Source organism: Thalassophryne amazonica, chromosome 4 (assembly GCF_902500255.1).
Source record: "Thalassophryne amazonica chromosome 4, fThaAma1.1, whole genome shotgun sequence".
Lineage (NCBI taxonomy): Eukaryota > Metazoa > Chordata > Actinopteri > Batrachoidiformes > Batrachoididae > Thalassophryne > Thalassophryne amazonica.
Genome location: NC_047106.1, coordinates 35,689,796 through 35,704,129, shown reverse-complemented (window position 1 = coordinate 35,704,129; position 14,334 = coordinate 35,689,796). Strand labels below are relative to the sequence as shown.

The 14,334-nt window shown below is 44.3% G+C and overlaps 1 protein-coding gene across 2 annotated transcripts in view; it reads right to left on the bottom strand.

The window, feature by feature from the left end:
* Positions 1-14,334, bottom strand: part of zgc:172282 (leucine-rich repeat and fibronectin type III domain-containing protein 1-like protein) — an 844,427-nt gene that overhangs the window by 318,446 nt on the left and 511,647 nt on the right. For both annotated transcript variants that reach the window (XM_034169381.1, XM_034169382.1), the window contains exon 7: positions 12,076-12,233. In XM_034169381.1, coding sequence (XP_034025272.1) covers positions 12,076-12,233 — 158 coding nt within the window. The remainder of the gene's footprint in view (positions 1-12,075; positions 12,234-14,334) is intronic.

Here is a 14,334-nt window from a genome sequence, read left to right as displayed (position 1 = left end):
AGGACACGACGTCCATGATTTCCAAAAACAATTTGAAATGTGGACTCATCAGACCACAGCACACTTTTCCACTTTGCATCTGTCCATTTCAAATGAGCTCGGGCCCAAAGAAGGCAGCGGCATTTCTGGATGTTGTTGATGTATGGCTTTTGCTTTGCATGGTAGAGTGTTAACTTGTACTTGTAGATGTAGTGACGAACTGTGTCAATTGACAATGGTTTTCTGAAGTGTTCCTGAGCCCACGTGGTGAGATCCTTTACACAATGATTTTGGTTTTTAATGCAGTGCCGTCTGAGGGATTGAAGGTCACAGGCATTTAGTGTTGGTTTCGGCCCTGCTGCTTACGTGTAGAAATTTCTCCAGATTCTCTGAATCTTCTGATTATATTATGGACTGTAGATGATGGAATCCCTAAATTCCTTACAATTGAATGTTGAGAAACATTGTTCTTAAACTGTTGGACTATTTTTTCACGCAGTTGTTCACAAAGTGGTGATCCTCACCCCATCTTTGCTTGTGAATGGCTGAGACTTTTGGGGTTGCTCCTTTTATACCCAGTCATGACACTCACAATTAGTATTGTCAGTTCACAAATGCTTATTGAGTGTTGTTAGAAGGAAAGGTGATGTAACACAGTGGCAAACATACCACTGTCCCAGCGTTTTTGAAACGTGTTACAGGCATCCATTTCAAAATGATCAAATATTTGCACAAAAACAATAAATTTTATCAATTTGAACATGAAATATCTTTGTGGTGTATTCAGTTGAATACAGGTTGAAGAGAATTTGCCTATCATTGTATTCTGTTTTTATTTACATTTCACACAACGTCCCAACTTCATTGGAATTCGGGTTGTAAATTATATATATATATATATATATATATATATATATAATTTACTAAATAACTGGTATGCAATAAATATAAATACTGGAATGTGCAAGTTAAGGTGTAGACTACAACCCCTGGCAAAAATTATGGAATCACCGGCCTCAGAGGTTGTTCATTCAGTTGTTTAATTTTATAGAAAAAAAGCAGATCACAGACATGACACAAAACTAAAGTCATTTCAAATGGCAACTTTCTGGCTTTAAGAAACACTATAAGAAATCAAGAAAAAAGATTGTGGCAGTCAGTAACGGTTACTTTTTTAGACCAAGCAGAGGAAAAAAATATGGAATCACTCAATTCTGAGGAAAAAATGATGGAATCACCCTGTAAATTTTCATCCCCCAAATTAACACCTGCATCAAATCAGATCTGCTCATTGACACTGACCCTATGCCATGACATTGACCCTATGTGTCTTTTTGCAAGGAATGTTTTTGCAGTTTTTGCTCTATGGCAAGATGCATTATCATCTTGAAAAATGATTTCATCATCCCCAAACATCCTTTCAATTGTCCAAAATATCAACATAAACTTGTGCATTTATTGATGATGTAATGACAGCCATCTCCCCAGTGCCTTTACCTGACATGCAGCCCCATATCATCAATGACTGTGGAAATTTACATGTTCTCTTCAGGCAGTCATCTTTATAAATCTCATTGGAAAGGCACAAAACAAAAGTTCCAGCATCATCACCTTGCCCAATGCAGATTCGAGATTCATCACTGAATATGACTTTCATCCAGTCATCCACAGTCCACAATTGCTTTTCCTTAGCCCATTGTAACCTTGTTTTTTTCTGTTTAGGTGTTAATGAGGCCTTTCGTTTAGCTTTTCTGTATGTAAATCCCATTTCCTTTAGGCGGTTTCTTACAGTTCGGTCACAGACGTTGACTCCAGTTTCCTCCCATTCGTTCCTCATTTGTTTTGTTGTACATTTTTCGATTTTTGAGACATATTGCTTTAAGTTTTCTGTCTTGACGCTTTGATGTCTTCCTTGGTCTACCAGTATGTTTGCCTTTAACAACCTTCCCATGTTGTTTGTATTTGGTCCAGAGTTTAGACACAGCAGACTGTGAACAACCAACATCTTTTGCAACATTGCGTGATGATTTACTCTCTTTTAAGAGTTTGATAATCCTCTCCTTTGTTTCAATTGACATCTCTCGTGTTGGAGCCATGATTCATGTCAGTCCACTTGGTGCAACAGCTCTCCAAGGTGTGATCACTCCTTTTTAGATGCAGACTAACGAGCAGATCTGATATGATGCAGGTGTTAGTTTTGGGGATGAAAATTTACAGGGTGATTCCATAATTTTTTCCTCAGAATTGAGTGATTCCGTATTTTTTTCCTCTGCTTGGTCTAAAAAAGTAACCGTTACTGACTGCCACAATCTTTTTTTCTTGATTTCTTATAGTGTTTCTTAAAGCCAGAAAGTTGCCATTTGAAATGACTTTAGTTTTGTGTCATGTCTGTGATCTGCTTTTTTTCTACAAAATTAAACAACTGAATGAACATCCTCCGAGGCCGGTGATTCCATAATTTTTGCGAGGGGTTGTAGTGCAAACATTTAAAATTTAAACATGTACACAATATGGGGGAAGGGGTGGAGGGGGGGGGGAGGTTTACTGAGAGTTCAGGAGTCTTATTGCAGTGGGGAAGAAGCTTTTGCAAAACTTGGATGTTCTGCTCTGAATACCCCAATAACGTCTGCCTGAGGGTAGAAGGGTAAACAGTTTGTGGTTGGGTTGTTTGTGGTCGGCAATGATTTTTTTGGCTTTTGACAGGTAGCAGCTGTGGGCAGTGTCCTTGATGGGAGTGAAGGGAGTGCCAGTGACCTTCTCAGCAGCTCTCACCACTCTCTGCAGGGCCTTATGGTCCATGGCAGCACAGCTCTAATGCCAGATAGAGATACAGTGTGTTAGGATGCTCTCGACCGTGCCCCTGTAGAAAGTGGTGAGGATGTAAGGGGGAAGGTAAGCTCTCCTTAGCCTTCTGAGGAAATGCAGTCACTGGTAGGCTCTCTTGGTCAGGGAAGATGTGTACTGGGTCCAGGTCAAGTCGCTGGACATGTGCACCCCCAGAAACTTGGTGCTCTGGATGATTTCTACAGCAGTGCCTCCTATGACGAGGGGCGTGTGGGTGGGCCGGTTCCTCCTGAAATCAACAATGACCTCCTTTGTCCTGTCGACATTCAGGTCTAGGTTGTTATTGGTGCACCAGCCCACCAGATGTTCCACCTTGTCTCTGTAAGCCAGTTCCTCATTGTTCTGAATCAGACCCACCACTGTCATGTCATCCGTACACTTTATGATATGCTTGGTAGCAGAGCGGGCACCACAGTGATGGTTCATCAGGGTGACGAGCAGCGGGCTCAACACACAGCTCTGAGGGGAGTTGGTGCTCAGCCAGATGGTGTCGGAGGTGTTGCTTCCCATCTGTACAGACTGTGGTCTGCTGGTGAGAAAGTCCAGAATCCAGTTGCACACGGGGGTACTCACACCTAGTGGGCCCAGTTTGGTGTTCAATGCGGAGCTGAAGTCCATAAACAACATTCGGACATAGGTGCTTTGTTTTTTCTTCCAGGCTGAGGTGAAGGCCATAGAATACAGAGTCCTCAGTAGAGTGATTGGGGCAGTAGGCAAACTGAAGTGGGTCAAATTATGGGGATAGTACAGCAGTGATGTAATCCTTCACCAATTTTTCAAAGCACTTCATAATAATGGGTGTGAGTGCTATGGGGTGGTTGTCACTGGAGTGGGTGATGGTGGATATTTTGATACTGGGATGATAGCTGTTTTCTTGTAGCAGGAGGGAACGATTGCCTGACTCAGTGAGGTGTTAAGTATGTCTGCAAGTACTTCAGCCAGTTGATCCACACACACTATTAGCAGCTCTCTGGACCCGTTGCGGTCCTTGTGTTGACCCTCCTCAAGGCTTGGTGTACATCAGCTGGGTCCAGACAGAGAACCTGGTCTTCCTGGTGATGGGGAGCTTTAATGGTGTGTGTGTTGTTGAGAGTGTCAAACCGTCCAAAGTAGCTGTTCAGTTTGCTGAGGAAGTCTTTGTTGTCATCACACTGCAAGGGACGGGTCTGTAATCTGTGATGGTTTCAGTGCCTTGCCAAAGTCTCTGGGCATCCCTGGAGTCTTGGAAGTGACTCTGGATTTTTTTTGCTGTGTGCCCACTTTGCATTTCTGATGGCACTACTCCCTCCAATCACTCACAAGACACCACCAGTAACTCTGGTGGTGTCGGGAATCACCGGGAGGAAATCGAGTTTTTCGTGACTCCGGCCACCTCCCGTGTGATTTTAGGTTTTCCCTGGATGTTGAAACACAATCCCCGGATCGATTGGCCGTCCGGGGTAGTGGTTCAGTGGAGCGAGACCTGCCATCGGGTATGTTTAGGTTCCTCGGTTCCTCCCGGTTCCCAGGCCAGGGAGGAGGTCAGAGCCCCACCCAATCTAGGGACGGTGCCGGTGCAGTACCATGACCTTGCGGAGGTGTTCAGCAAGGATCTGGCACTCACCCTTCCCCCGCACCGCCCGTATGATTGTGCTATTGATTTGGTTCCAGGCGTTGAGTTCCCGTCCAGTAGGCTGTACAACGTCTCACGACCTGAACGCGAATCAATGGAGACCTACATCCGGGACTCTTTGGCTGCCGGGTTGATCCGGAATTCCACCTCCCCGATGGGTGCGGGTTTCTTTTTTGTGGGGAAAAAGGATGGCGGATTACGTCCATGCATCGATTACAGGGGGCTGAACGAAATCACGGTTCGTAACCGATACCCCTTACCCTTGTTGGATTCGGTGTTCACGCCCCTGCATGGAGCCAAGATATTCACCAAGCTTGATCTTGGGAATGGGTATCACCTGGTTCGGATCCGGAAGGGAGACGAGTGGAAGACGGCATTTAACACCCCGTTAGGTCATTTTGAGTACCTGGTCATGCCGTTCGGTCTTACAAATGCTCCTGCGACGTTCCAAGCATTGGTTAATGATGTCTTTCGGGACTTCCTGCACCGATTCGTCTTCGTATATTTAGACGACATACTCATCTTTTCTCCGGATCCTGAGACCCATGTCCGACATGTACGTCAGGTCCTGCAGCGGTTATTGGAGAACCGGCTGTTTGTTAAGGGCGAGAAGTGTGAGTTTCACCGCACCTCTTTGTCCTTCCTGGGGTTCATCATCTCCCCCAACTCCGTCGCTCCTGATCCAGCCAAGGTTGCGGCGGTGAGAGACTGGCCCCAACCCACAAGCCGTAGGAAGCTGCAACAGTTCCTCGGCTTTGCGAATTTCTACAGGAGGTTCATTAAGGGCTACAGTCAGGTTGTTAGCCCCCTGACAGCCCTGACCTCACCAAAAGTCCCCTTCACCTGGTCGGATCGTTGCGATGCCGCGTTCAAGGAGTTGAAACGGCGCTTCTCGTCTGCACCCATTCTGGTGCAGCCCGATCCTAGTCGCCAGTTAGTGGTTGAAGTGGACGCCTCGGACTCAGGGATAGGAGCTGTGCTGTCCCAGAGTGGGAAGACCGATAAGGTCCTTCATCCGTGTGCCTATTTTTCCCGCAGGTTGACCCCGGCTGAACGGAACTATGACGTCGGCAACCGAGAACTCCTTGCGGTGAAAGAGGCTCTTGAAGAGTGGAGACACCTGTTGGAGGGAACGTCCGTGCCATTCACGGTTTTCACTGACCACCGGAACCTGGAATATATCAGGACCGCCAAGCGGCTGAATCCCAGGCAAGCCCGCTGGTCACTGTTCTTCGGACGTTTTGACTTCCGCATCACCTACCAGCCCGGGACCAAGAACCAGAAATCGGATGCCTTGTCCCGGGTACACGAAGACGAGGTCAAAGCGGAGTTGTCGGATCCACCGGAACCCATCATCCCGGAGTCCACTATCGTGGCCACCCTCACCTGGGACGTAGAGAGAACCGTCCGGGAGGCCCTGGCACGAAGCCCAGACCCCGGGACTGGACCAAAGAACAGACTTTACATCCCACCAGAGGCAAGGGCTGCAGTCCTGGACTTCTGTCACGGCTCTAAGCTCTCCTGTCATCCAGGGGTGCGAAGAACCGTGGCAGTTGTCCGGCAGCGCTTCTGGTGGTGTCCCTGGAGGCCGACGTCCGGGACTATATCCAGGCCTGTACCACCTGCGCCAGGGGCAAGGCCGACCATCGCAAGGCTCCGGGACTGCTACAGCCGCTGCCCGTGCCTCATCGCCCCTGGTCCCACATCGGCCTGGATTTTGTCACGGGCCTCCCGCCGTCCCAGGGAAATACCGTCATCCTCACGATAGTGGACCGATTCTCCAAGGCGGCCCACTTCGTGGCCCTCCCGAAGCTCCCAACGGCCCAGGAGACAGCGGACCTCCTGGTCCACCACGTCGTCCGCCTGCATGGGATACCATCAGACATCGTCTCCGATCGCGGTCCCCAGTTCTCCTCGCATGTCTGGAGGAGCTTTTGCCAGGAACTGGGGGCCACGGTCAGTCTCTCATCCGGGTATCACCCCCAGACCAATGGGCAAGCAGAGCGGGCCAATCAAGAAATGGAGCAAACACTGCGTTGTGTGACAGCCGCGCACCCGGCGGCCTGGAGTACTCATCTGGCCTGGATCAAGTACGCCCACAACAGTCAAGTGTTATCAGCCACCGGCCTCTCCCCCTTTGAGGTGTGTTTGGGGTATCAGCCCCCATTGTTCCCGGTGGTTGAGGGAGAGGTCGGTGTGCCCTCGGTCCAGGCCCACCTTCGGAAGTGCCGTCGGGTGTGGCGTGCCGCCCGTTCTGCTTTGTTGAAGGCCCGGATGAGGGCGAAGACCCATGCAGACCGGCGGCGGACCCCGGCCCCTACGTATCGCCCCGGGCAGGAAGTGTGGTTGTCCACCAAGGACATCCCACTACAAGTGGCCTCCCCAAAACTGCAGGACAGGTACATAGGACCATTTAAAATTCTCAAGGTCATCAATCCCGAAGCCTCACTGCGGATCCATCCAGTATTTCATGTGTCAAAGCTCAAGCCCCATCACACCTTGCCCCTCTGTACACCCGGTCCGGCACCACCTCCTGCCCGGATCATCGATGGCGAGCCGGCTTGGACAGTGCGCCGGTTGTTGGACGTCCGACGGATGGGCCGGGGCTTTCAATATCTGGTGGACTGGGAGGGGTACGGTCCCGAAGAAACGCTCCTGGGTGAAGAAGAGCTTCATCCTGGACCCGGCCCTCCTGGCCGACTTCTACCGTCGCCACCCGGACAAGCCCGGTTGAGGGGGGGGTCCTGTTGTGTGGGCCGCTGAAGAGGAGGTACTGCTGGCCCACCACCACCAGAGGGCGCCCTGCCTGGAGTGCGGGTTCCAGGCACCAGAGGGCGCCGCCGCCTCACGGGAGCAGCTACGGTGACAGCTGTCACCCATCACCTGAGACAGCTGACGGCAATCATCAGTGGGGTATATCAGCAGGACGGCACCTCCACCTCATTGCCGAGATATCGTTTCTACCGGAGAGGTAACATATCGAAGCTAACGGAGTGTATCTTTTTGGATTGTGCTAGTTTGTGGATTACTGTTCCAACGAGAGGTGGAGGTAACTTCCCTGCTGTTCGGAGTCCTGGGTGCAAACGCGCCCCCATCTAACTGTCCTTTGTTCCTCGCCAGCAGTACCAGGTCCGACACGCGGAGGCAGTGGCCACCTGGGAGTTCGGGACTTGGCGGCTCCAGTATTCCCGGGGTCCTGTGGCGGAGGAGGCCGTGTGGTTCCGGTCTTACCTTGGAGAGGCGTCTCCTATCTTCGAGCCTGCCCACACGACACTTTGTGAATTGACTGTTGTTCATTTCCGTGATTGGTTGTATTCGTTGTGCACATTCACAACAGTAAAGCGTTGTTATTTTGACTTACTCCATTGTCCGTTCATTTGCGCCCCCTGTTGTGGGTCCGTGTTCCTACACTTTCACAACACATCATCAAGCGATGATATGATCAACAGGAGCTGATGATTTTTTTTTTTCTTTTTTAGATGTACAAGAATGAACTGATTTTAATTAAAATTGGTGGATGGGTGGGGTATGAAGAACCCATATTTTCTTGTTGATCTGTAACTAAGGCAGATTCTGACTTTGATCACTAATACTTTGACCCTGAATGTTTTGGTCCAGGATTCACGCAATCAGTAATGGATTTAAGTTTATCAGTAAAGATGATTGCCTGAGAATAAAGGTTGTCAGGATCATGGCTATTTGATCAACATCAGTGTTCAGTGATGTACAACAAATATCATTATTCAGGTTCAATGATCAATGGTCAAGATTAAAAGGTCAGCGATCAGGATGTAACTTTAGCTGTTATAATCAAAGTTCAGGAACAGGATCAAAGATGAGTGATCACAAACAAAGATCAGGATAATTTGTCAGAAATCAAGAACAAAGATGAGTGCTCGGGATTCCATAATTGGCTGTGCATCAGTGTGCATAACAGTATGCAGCTTCGATTACTGTTAATCTAACTGAAAAATGAACTTTTATAAAGCTAAACCAATAAAACCCTAAAAATTTAGTATGAGATACAGCTAAAAGCTAAACCAACTTTTAGCTAACTTTTAGTATTGACTCCAGTACACTGGCAGCTACTGATACAACAACGAACCAGTGCTCCTATCTCAGATGAGCCTTCTCTCAGCAAAAGAGACCTGGTGATCAGAGGGAACTGAAAAGCAGCAAAAGCCATACAGATTTGCAGATGTATCACAGGAGTCACGCACAACAAGACAGTTTTGACTTATGGTTAAAATTTTAAACAAACTAATTCCAGAGAAGTAATTGAAATTAACGTCACCTGTCATTTTACAAAGTGAAAATATCTGCTATATGTTTTAGTTTTAAAGTAATGCACTAATTTTGAAGGTTTTAGCGTTTTACAGACACGCACATGCCAAAAAGCATTATGGGAAAATTCACACTGCCACTGGTATTCACACATGACATGAAGATTGGGGTTCTGCAGGGATCCATTTTAGGCCCCCTGCTTTTTTCCCTTTATGTAGCACTCCTTGGGAATATACTGCGGCACTTTGGGATTCCCTTTCATTGCTATGCTGATGACACTTAATTGTACATGCCAATAACTGCTGGTAATCTCATTCACATAAAATCTTTGGAAGATTGCCTTGTATGAGTAAGAAGTTGGATGTCTAGTAACTTCCTACTTTTAAATTCTGATAAGACTGAAGTTATGGTTCTTGGTCCAGCGAGGTATCGGCATCAATTTGATCAACTAGCACTTAGCTTAGGTTCATGTGTTATACATCATACGGATAAAGTGAGGAACCTTGGAGTAATTTTTGATCCTACATTGTCCTTTGATCTCCACATTAGAGACATTACGAGGACTGCTTTCTTCCATTTGCGAAATATCCAAATCATGAAAGTCCAGCATTAGGGGTCTTCAACTGCTTCAAAATGCTGCTGCCAGACTTTTGACACAAAGCAGTTTGACCACATTACGCCCGTTTGGCGTCCCTGCACTGGCTTCCAGTTGCTGCAAGATCAGATTTTGAAGTACTGTTATTAGTTTATAAAATTGTTCATGGACTTGCACCTCCCTATCTGGCTAACCTGGTAAGCCCCTATGTACCGGCTCGGGTCCTGCGTTCTCAGGGTGCAGGACTTCTATGTGTTCCCAGGGTGAATAAAAAGTCTGCCAGTCACAGAGCTTTCTCCTACCGTGCTCCAGCTCTGTGGAACGATCTCCCGGCACACATTCAGCAGTCTGATACTGTGGAGACTTTTAAGTCACGTTTAAAGACTCATTTGTTTTCCCTGTTTTATCATTAGTGTTATGATGTGTTTTCATTCTTGTATTCTTTTATGGTCATCTTTTTATTGTGTTTTAAATTTTAATTCAGTTTTTTTGTTGTTGTTGTCTTATGTTGTGTGGAAGCGCCTTGAAGACGACTTCGTCGTGAATTGGCGCTATATAAATGAATAAATTTGAATTTGAATTTGCCATGAACACTGCAGTGTTCATGGCAGTGTGAATACCAACACACATTCACTGAAAGTGCTGAATCACTTAAACAGAATTTTCATTTTTCAAATTGCCTTTTTTTAACAAATGAAAAAAATGAAATATTTACAAATACAGATTTATTTGTAAAAACAACACACATGTTACAGTAACTTGTGTGTTGTTATTTTTTTACATATTCCGACCAACCACTGATGACAGGAAACTAATTTTCCCGTAATGCTTTTTGGCATGTGGGCCTGTAAAACTGTAAAACCTTCAAAATTAGTGCATTACTTTACAAACGAATAGCTGATATTTTCACTTTGTAAAATGACAGAGGTGACATTAATTTCAATAACTTCTCTGGGCTTAGTTTGTTTGAAATTGTAACCATAAGTCAAAACTGTCTTGCTGTGCATGACTCCTGTGATATGTCTGATATGTCTGCAACTCTGTATGGAGTGAAAATAAATAAATTATTATTTTTTTCTTTCCTCTTCCTTTCTGGTAGGCAGCTCTCCTCTGCTGTCAGAGGATTGAGCTCTATCTGTCATAGCTGTTTGTCTCCTGCAGGCACTAAAATGTATGATTTCAGGCTTTACAAATGTGTTTAACTGTTAAGCTTTATTCGCTATGCCTGTAAAAATATGTTAGCGGCCTAAAAGTTATCGGAACTAAATTTAGCGGAAGTTAATTGGTCCGTTGATGGTTTTCAAAGTTAGCTGAACAGCTAATCAGCTAACAAAAAAGTTAGCTTTACTAACTTGCGGTTAGCATATTAGCAGAACTGTGCCCACCACTGGGTCCAAATGATCATCAGAATCTACTGAACAAAAATATATTTGTATGTATTTCTATGACTCTCCTTGGATGGGACACCAGTCCATAACAAACCACATTCTCACTCCCAACTTTTCTTATATTGACACAAAGGGTACATTTTGCCTGAACGTCAAGATATGACAATTTGGACAGCTACTTTGCATCATGTAAAGGAAAATGCTAACTTTAACCATGAAGATAATATAACCCAAATGCTGCCTGATGATGTGGAAGTCAAGCAGCTAGTTATGTGTGTTTTCAGAGATGAATTATATTACTTTAAAAGACTCACTTCCCCATAATGATGTACTGACCAAGCATCAACATGCAATGAGTTTGTAGTGGCAATGTGTAGCATTGTGGTTTACCTCCTCAGCTAATGCCAGTATCCATTCACAGCTGGGTGGACTGAAAGAGTGCAGATGAAGTGTGTTGTCCAAGGACAGATGGGTAGAATGACCGGGAATTGAACCAAAGTCTGCATATTGGTAGCCCAACTCCTTATCCCACTGAACTCCCTGCCCTATGAACTGTCCTCCAACTATAATGCAGAGTTAGTTAAAATTTCATAACCAAATTCATTCTGCTTTATTTGTGTCTCTCTTACGCAACAAGGGACAATTTTCAAATCAGTGTTCCCAACAATAATTAAATAACTGTTGCCTGTGGTTTGTTTTTGTCTCGCCAAAATTCAAATCATGAAAACCAGCATCAAGACTTCATCCAGAATGAACGTAGTGATTGCCAGATTAAGTTGTTGCTGATTGACTGTGGAATTCCTCTCACAACTAGATATTTAGCCCAGCTTTAGTGCAGTATACGTCTTAAATGCAATGCCCATCCTGTTGTGAGGCACGCTGTAAACACAAATGTTAAATGCAAAATTGTATGGCGGAAGTAAGTAATTACAAAGGTGTGACAAAATATTTCCAACAATAGGAATGATTTTCTGGGTGACATTGCATTTGAAAATGTTTATCTGGCAACTCATACAGTTTTGATAAAAACATGTCCTCCACAGCGGCGTCTGTTTCACAGCTGATGTGCAAAGTTGTGTGTCTACACCCAAAAATGGCAAACACAAAGCCATGTGAGACTCGACTGCATTTTGATGGCTGTGCACATTGGCATATTGCAGGGAGCTGGAGGAGCACCAACACGAATATTTAGACAGTCCCTATGTCACATCTGCCAACTGGGTTGCCAAGATTTTGGCATAATTAAATGTAGACTGATTCTCTCAGGGGACAAGTCATATTCCCTTTAAAAGAACATCTTGCCTTCAACACTGCTCATTCTATGGGTCTGTGGAGAAAAGGAACCGAAATTACAAACTATATCAAGTTAATACCTGGAGCCATTAGATATAAGTCGCCCTTCGGGACTGATCCAGTGGACTTCAGGCTCTGGGTCACCATTGGCTTTGCACTTCAGGCTGGCAGGCTGGCTTTCCATAGCCACTGTATGGGGCGACTTACGAGTCAGCACGGGTGGATCACAAATAAACTCCTGACAAGAAAAACAGATGAATGTCATATCATATGCATCTGAATACTCATTATGTACTAATGTTGGTTGGGAACCTGCTATTTTGTGCCTTTCTCTATTGATGAGGTATGCAGGGCTCTTGGAAGCATTTTTTTTAAACTTGCTGTTGATTTTATTGCTAAGCCATTAACAAGTATTTTTTTTTTTTTAACTTGACCCTCACGCTAAAAATGTCACCCCTAAAGTGTGGGAAACTACCTATGTAGTGCCTTTGCTAAAAGTTGGGGACTCTACTCTCCCTGATAATTATTGACTGATCTCAAATTTATCGATTTTGAAGGTCCTTGAAGGGTTGATAGTCTAGCAATTAAAGAAGTTTCAGTGTGAAAATGACATTCTTTTCTCTTACCAGTCTGACCTCAGGAAGAATCATAGCACTATCACTCAACCATGAAAGGCTGTAAATGATATAATAAAGAGTTTGGATAACAACAATAAAAAAAACCTGTGCTGAACTGTTTATTCAGCTTTAAAAGGCTTTTGACACAGTTGACTACTACATTTTGAAACAAAACTTGCCTATTGTCCAACCAAGCTGTTGGCTGGTTTGGAAACTGCCTTCTGAGAGAATTGCATAAAATTTGATGGCATGTTTTCTTGTGAACTACGTTACTTCAGGGGTCCCTCAGGGTTCCGTCTTAGGGCAAATTTAATTTACTACTTATATAAAAATGTCTGATCAAAATGTTTCAAATGCACACTTGAATTTTTATGCTGATGATACTGTCATTTATTGTTGAAAGTCTGCAGTCTGCCGTTGACATCCTACAGTTTTGGGCTAAACTGAAACGAGTACTGAATGTGAACAAAACTAAATTGATGTTATTTTCTAACCTAAAGAAAACATAAGCTACTCTCCCTCACGTGAAACTTACACAAAACTGCAAGTCAGTCAGACTGAAATTGTGTCACAATATAAGTATTTGGGCATTTTTATTGATGAGCGCTTATTATTTACCATTCATATTGAAAACCGTGTAAAGAAGTTTTGACTGAAACTGGGCTTTTCTTTTAGCAAGGGGTCTTGTTTTAACAACATTCCCGCCGCTTCTTGATTACAACAATCTGCTGAATATACATGCCTTTGTGTAATGTTTGCCATGATTGTAAACTGTGTACAACAACACTCTAAAGTTTATTATTGGATGCAAAGCTTTGACTCATCATTGTACTATTCACACCAGGGTTCAGTGACCTCCTCTCACCAAAAGTAGATTCACATATGGGTCCATATTCATTTAAAAGTCCATCCATGGCCTATTGCCCTCCTACATCTGCAAATATGTTTCATTTGAAATCACTCACTCTCAAATTCACTCAAATTTTGTTGTTTTGCTGTCTGTTCCAAAGGTTCTCATGAAACCTGGTAAACAAGTTTTTAAGTTTTATGCCCTTGCTTCTTGGACTCTTGCAGAGTACATTTCAACTGCAAGAGCTGACCTCATTCAGGGCTTTTAAATGTATATATTCTAGTTGCAGTTGTAACTGCTTCCTTTCCGAGCCTAATATATGTTACTGATTGTTTGTAGGCCTGTGGATGTACTTATGTATGCTTTGTTTTGTAATGGGATATTTTTTATTGATTTGAGTGGGTTTTCTGAAATGTTAATGCTGTCTTGGCCAAGGCTGCCTTGTGAAGTAAATTTTGTAATCTCAATCAGACACACTTGGTTAAATAAAAAAAAAGATACTTATTAAATGTATATTTGTACAACACAACAGCCCCTTACATGCCACTACCATTTTCATGTATGTCTGTTATCTTCTTTGAATTTTCCTGGCATGTTCTTCTTCAGGTATCAGGCTCCAGCTGCCTAAACGGATGGTGTAGTCTAGTTCATTTGCACACTACGTATAGAGGTGGCAGATTGTCTGGGTACTGTCAACTACTGCTAAATGCCTACTGGGTATTCAGATACACTATGGATTGTGATGTGCTGCTTTTTGGCCAGTACATAGTAAGTTACAGTAGTATGAGTAGTTGGATGAAAATATAAATATTAATATTTATAAATAAATTAAAATATTTAAATTAATATTAATAAATAAAAATATAAATATA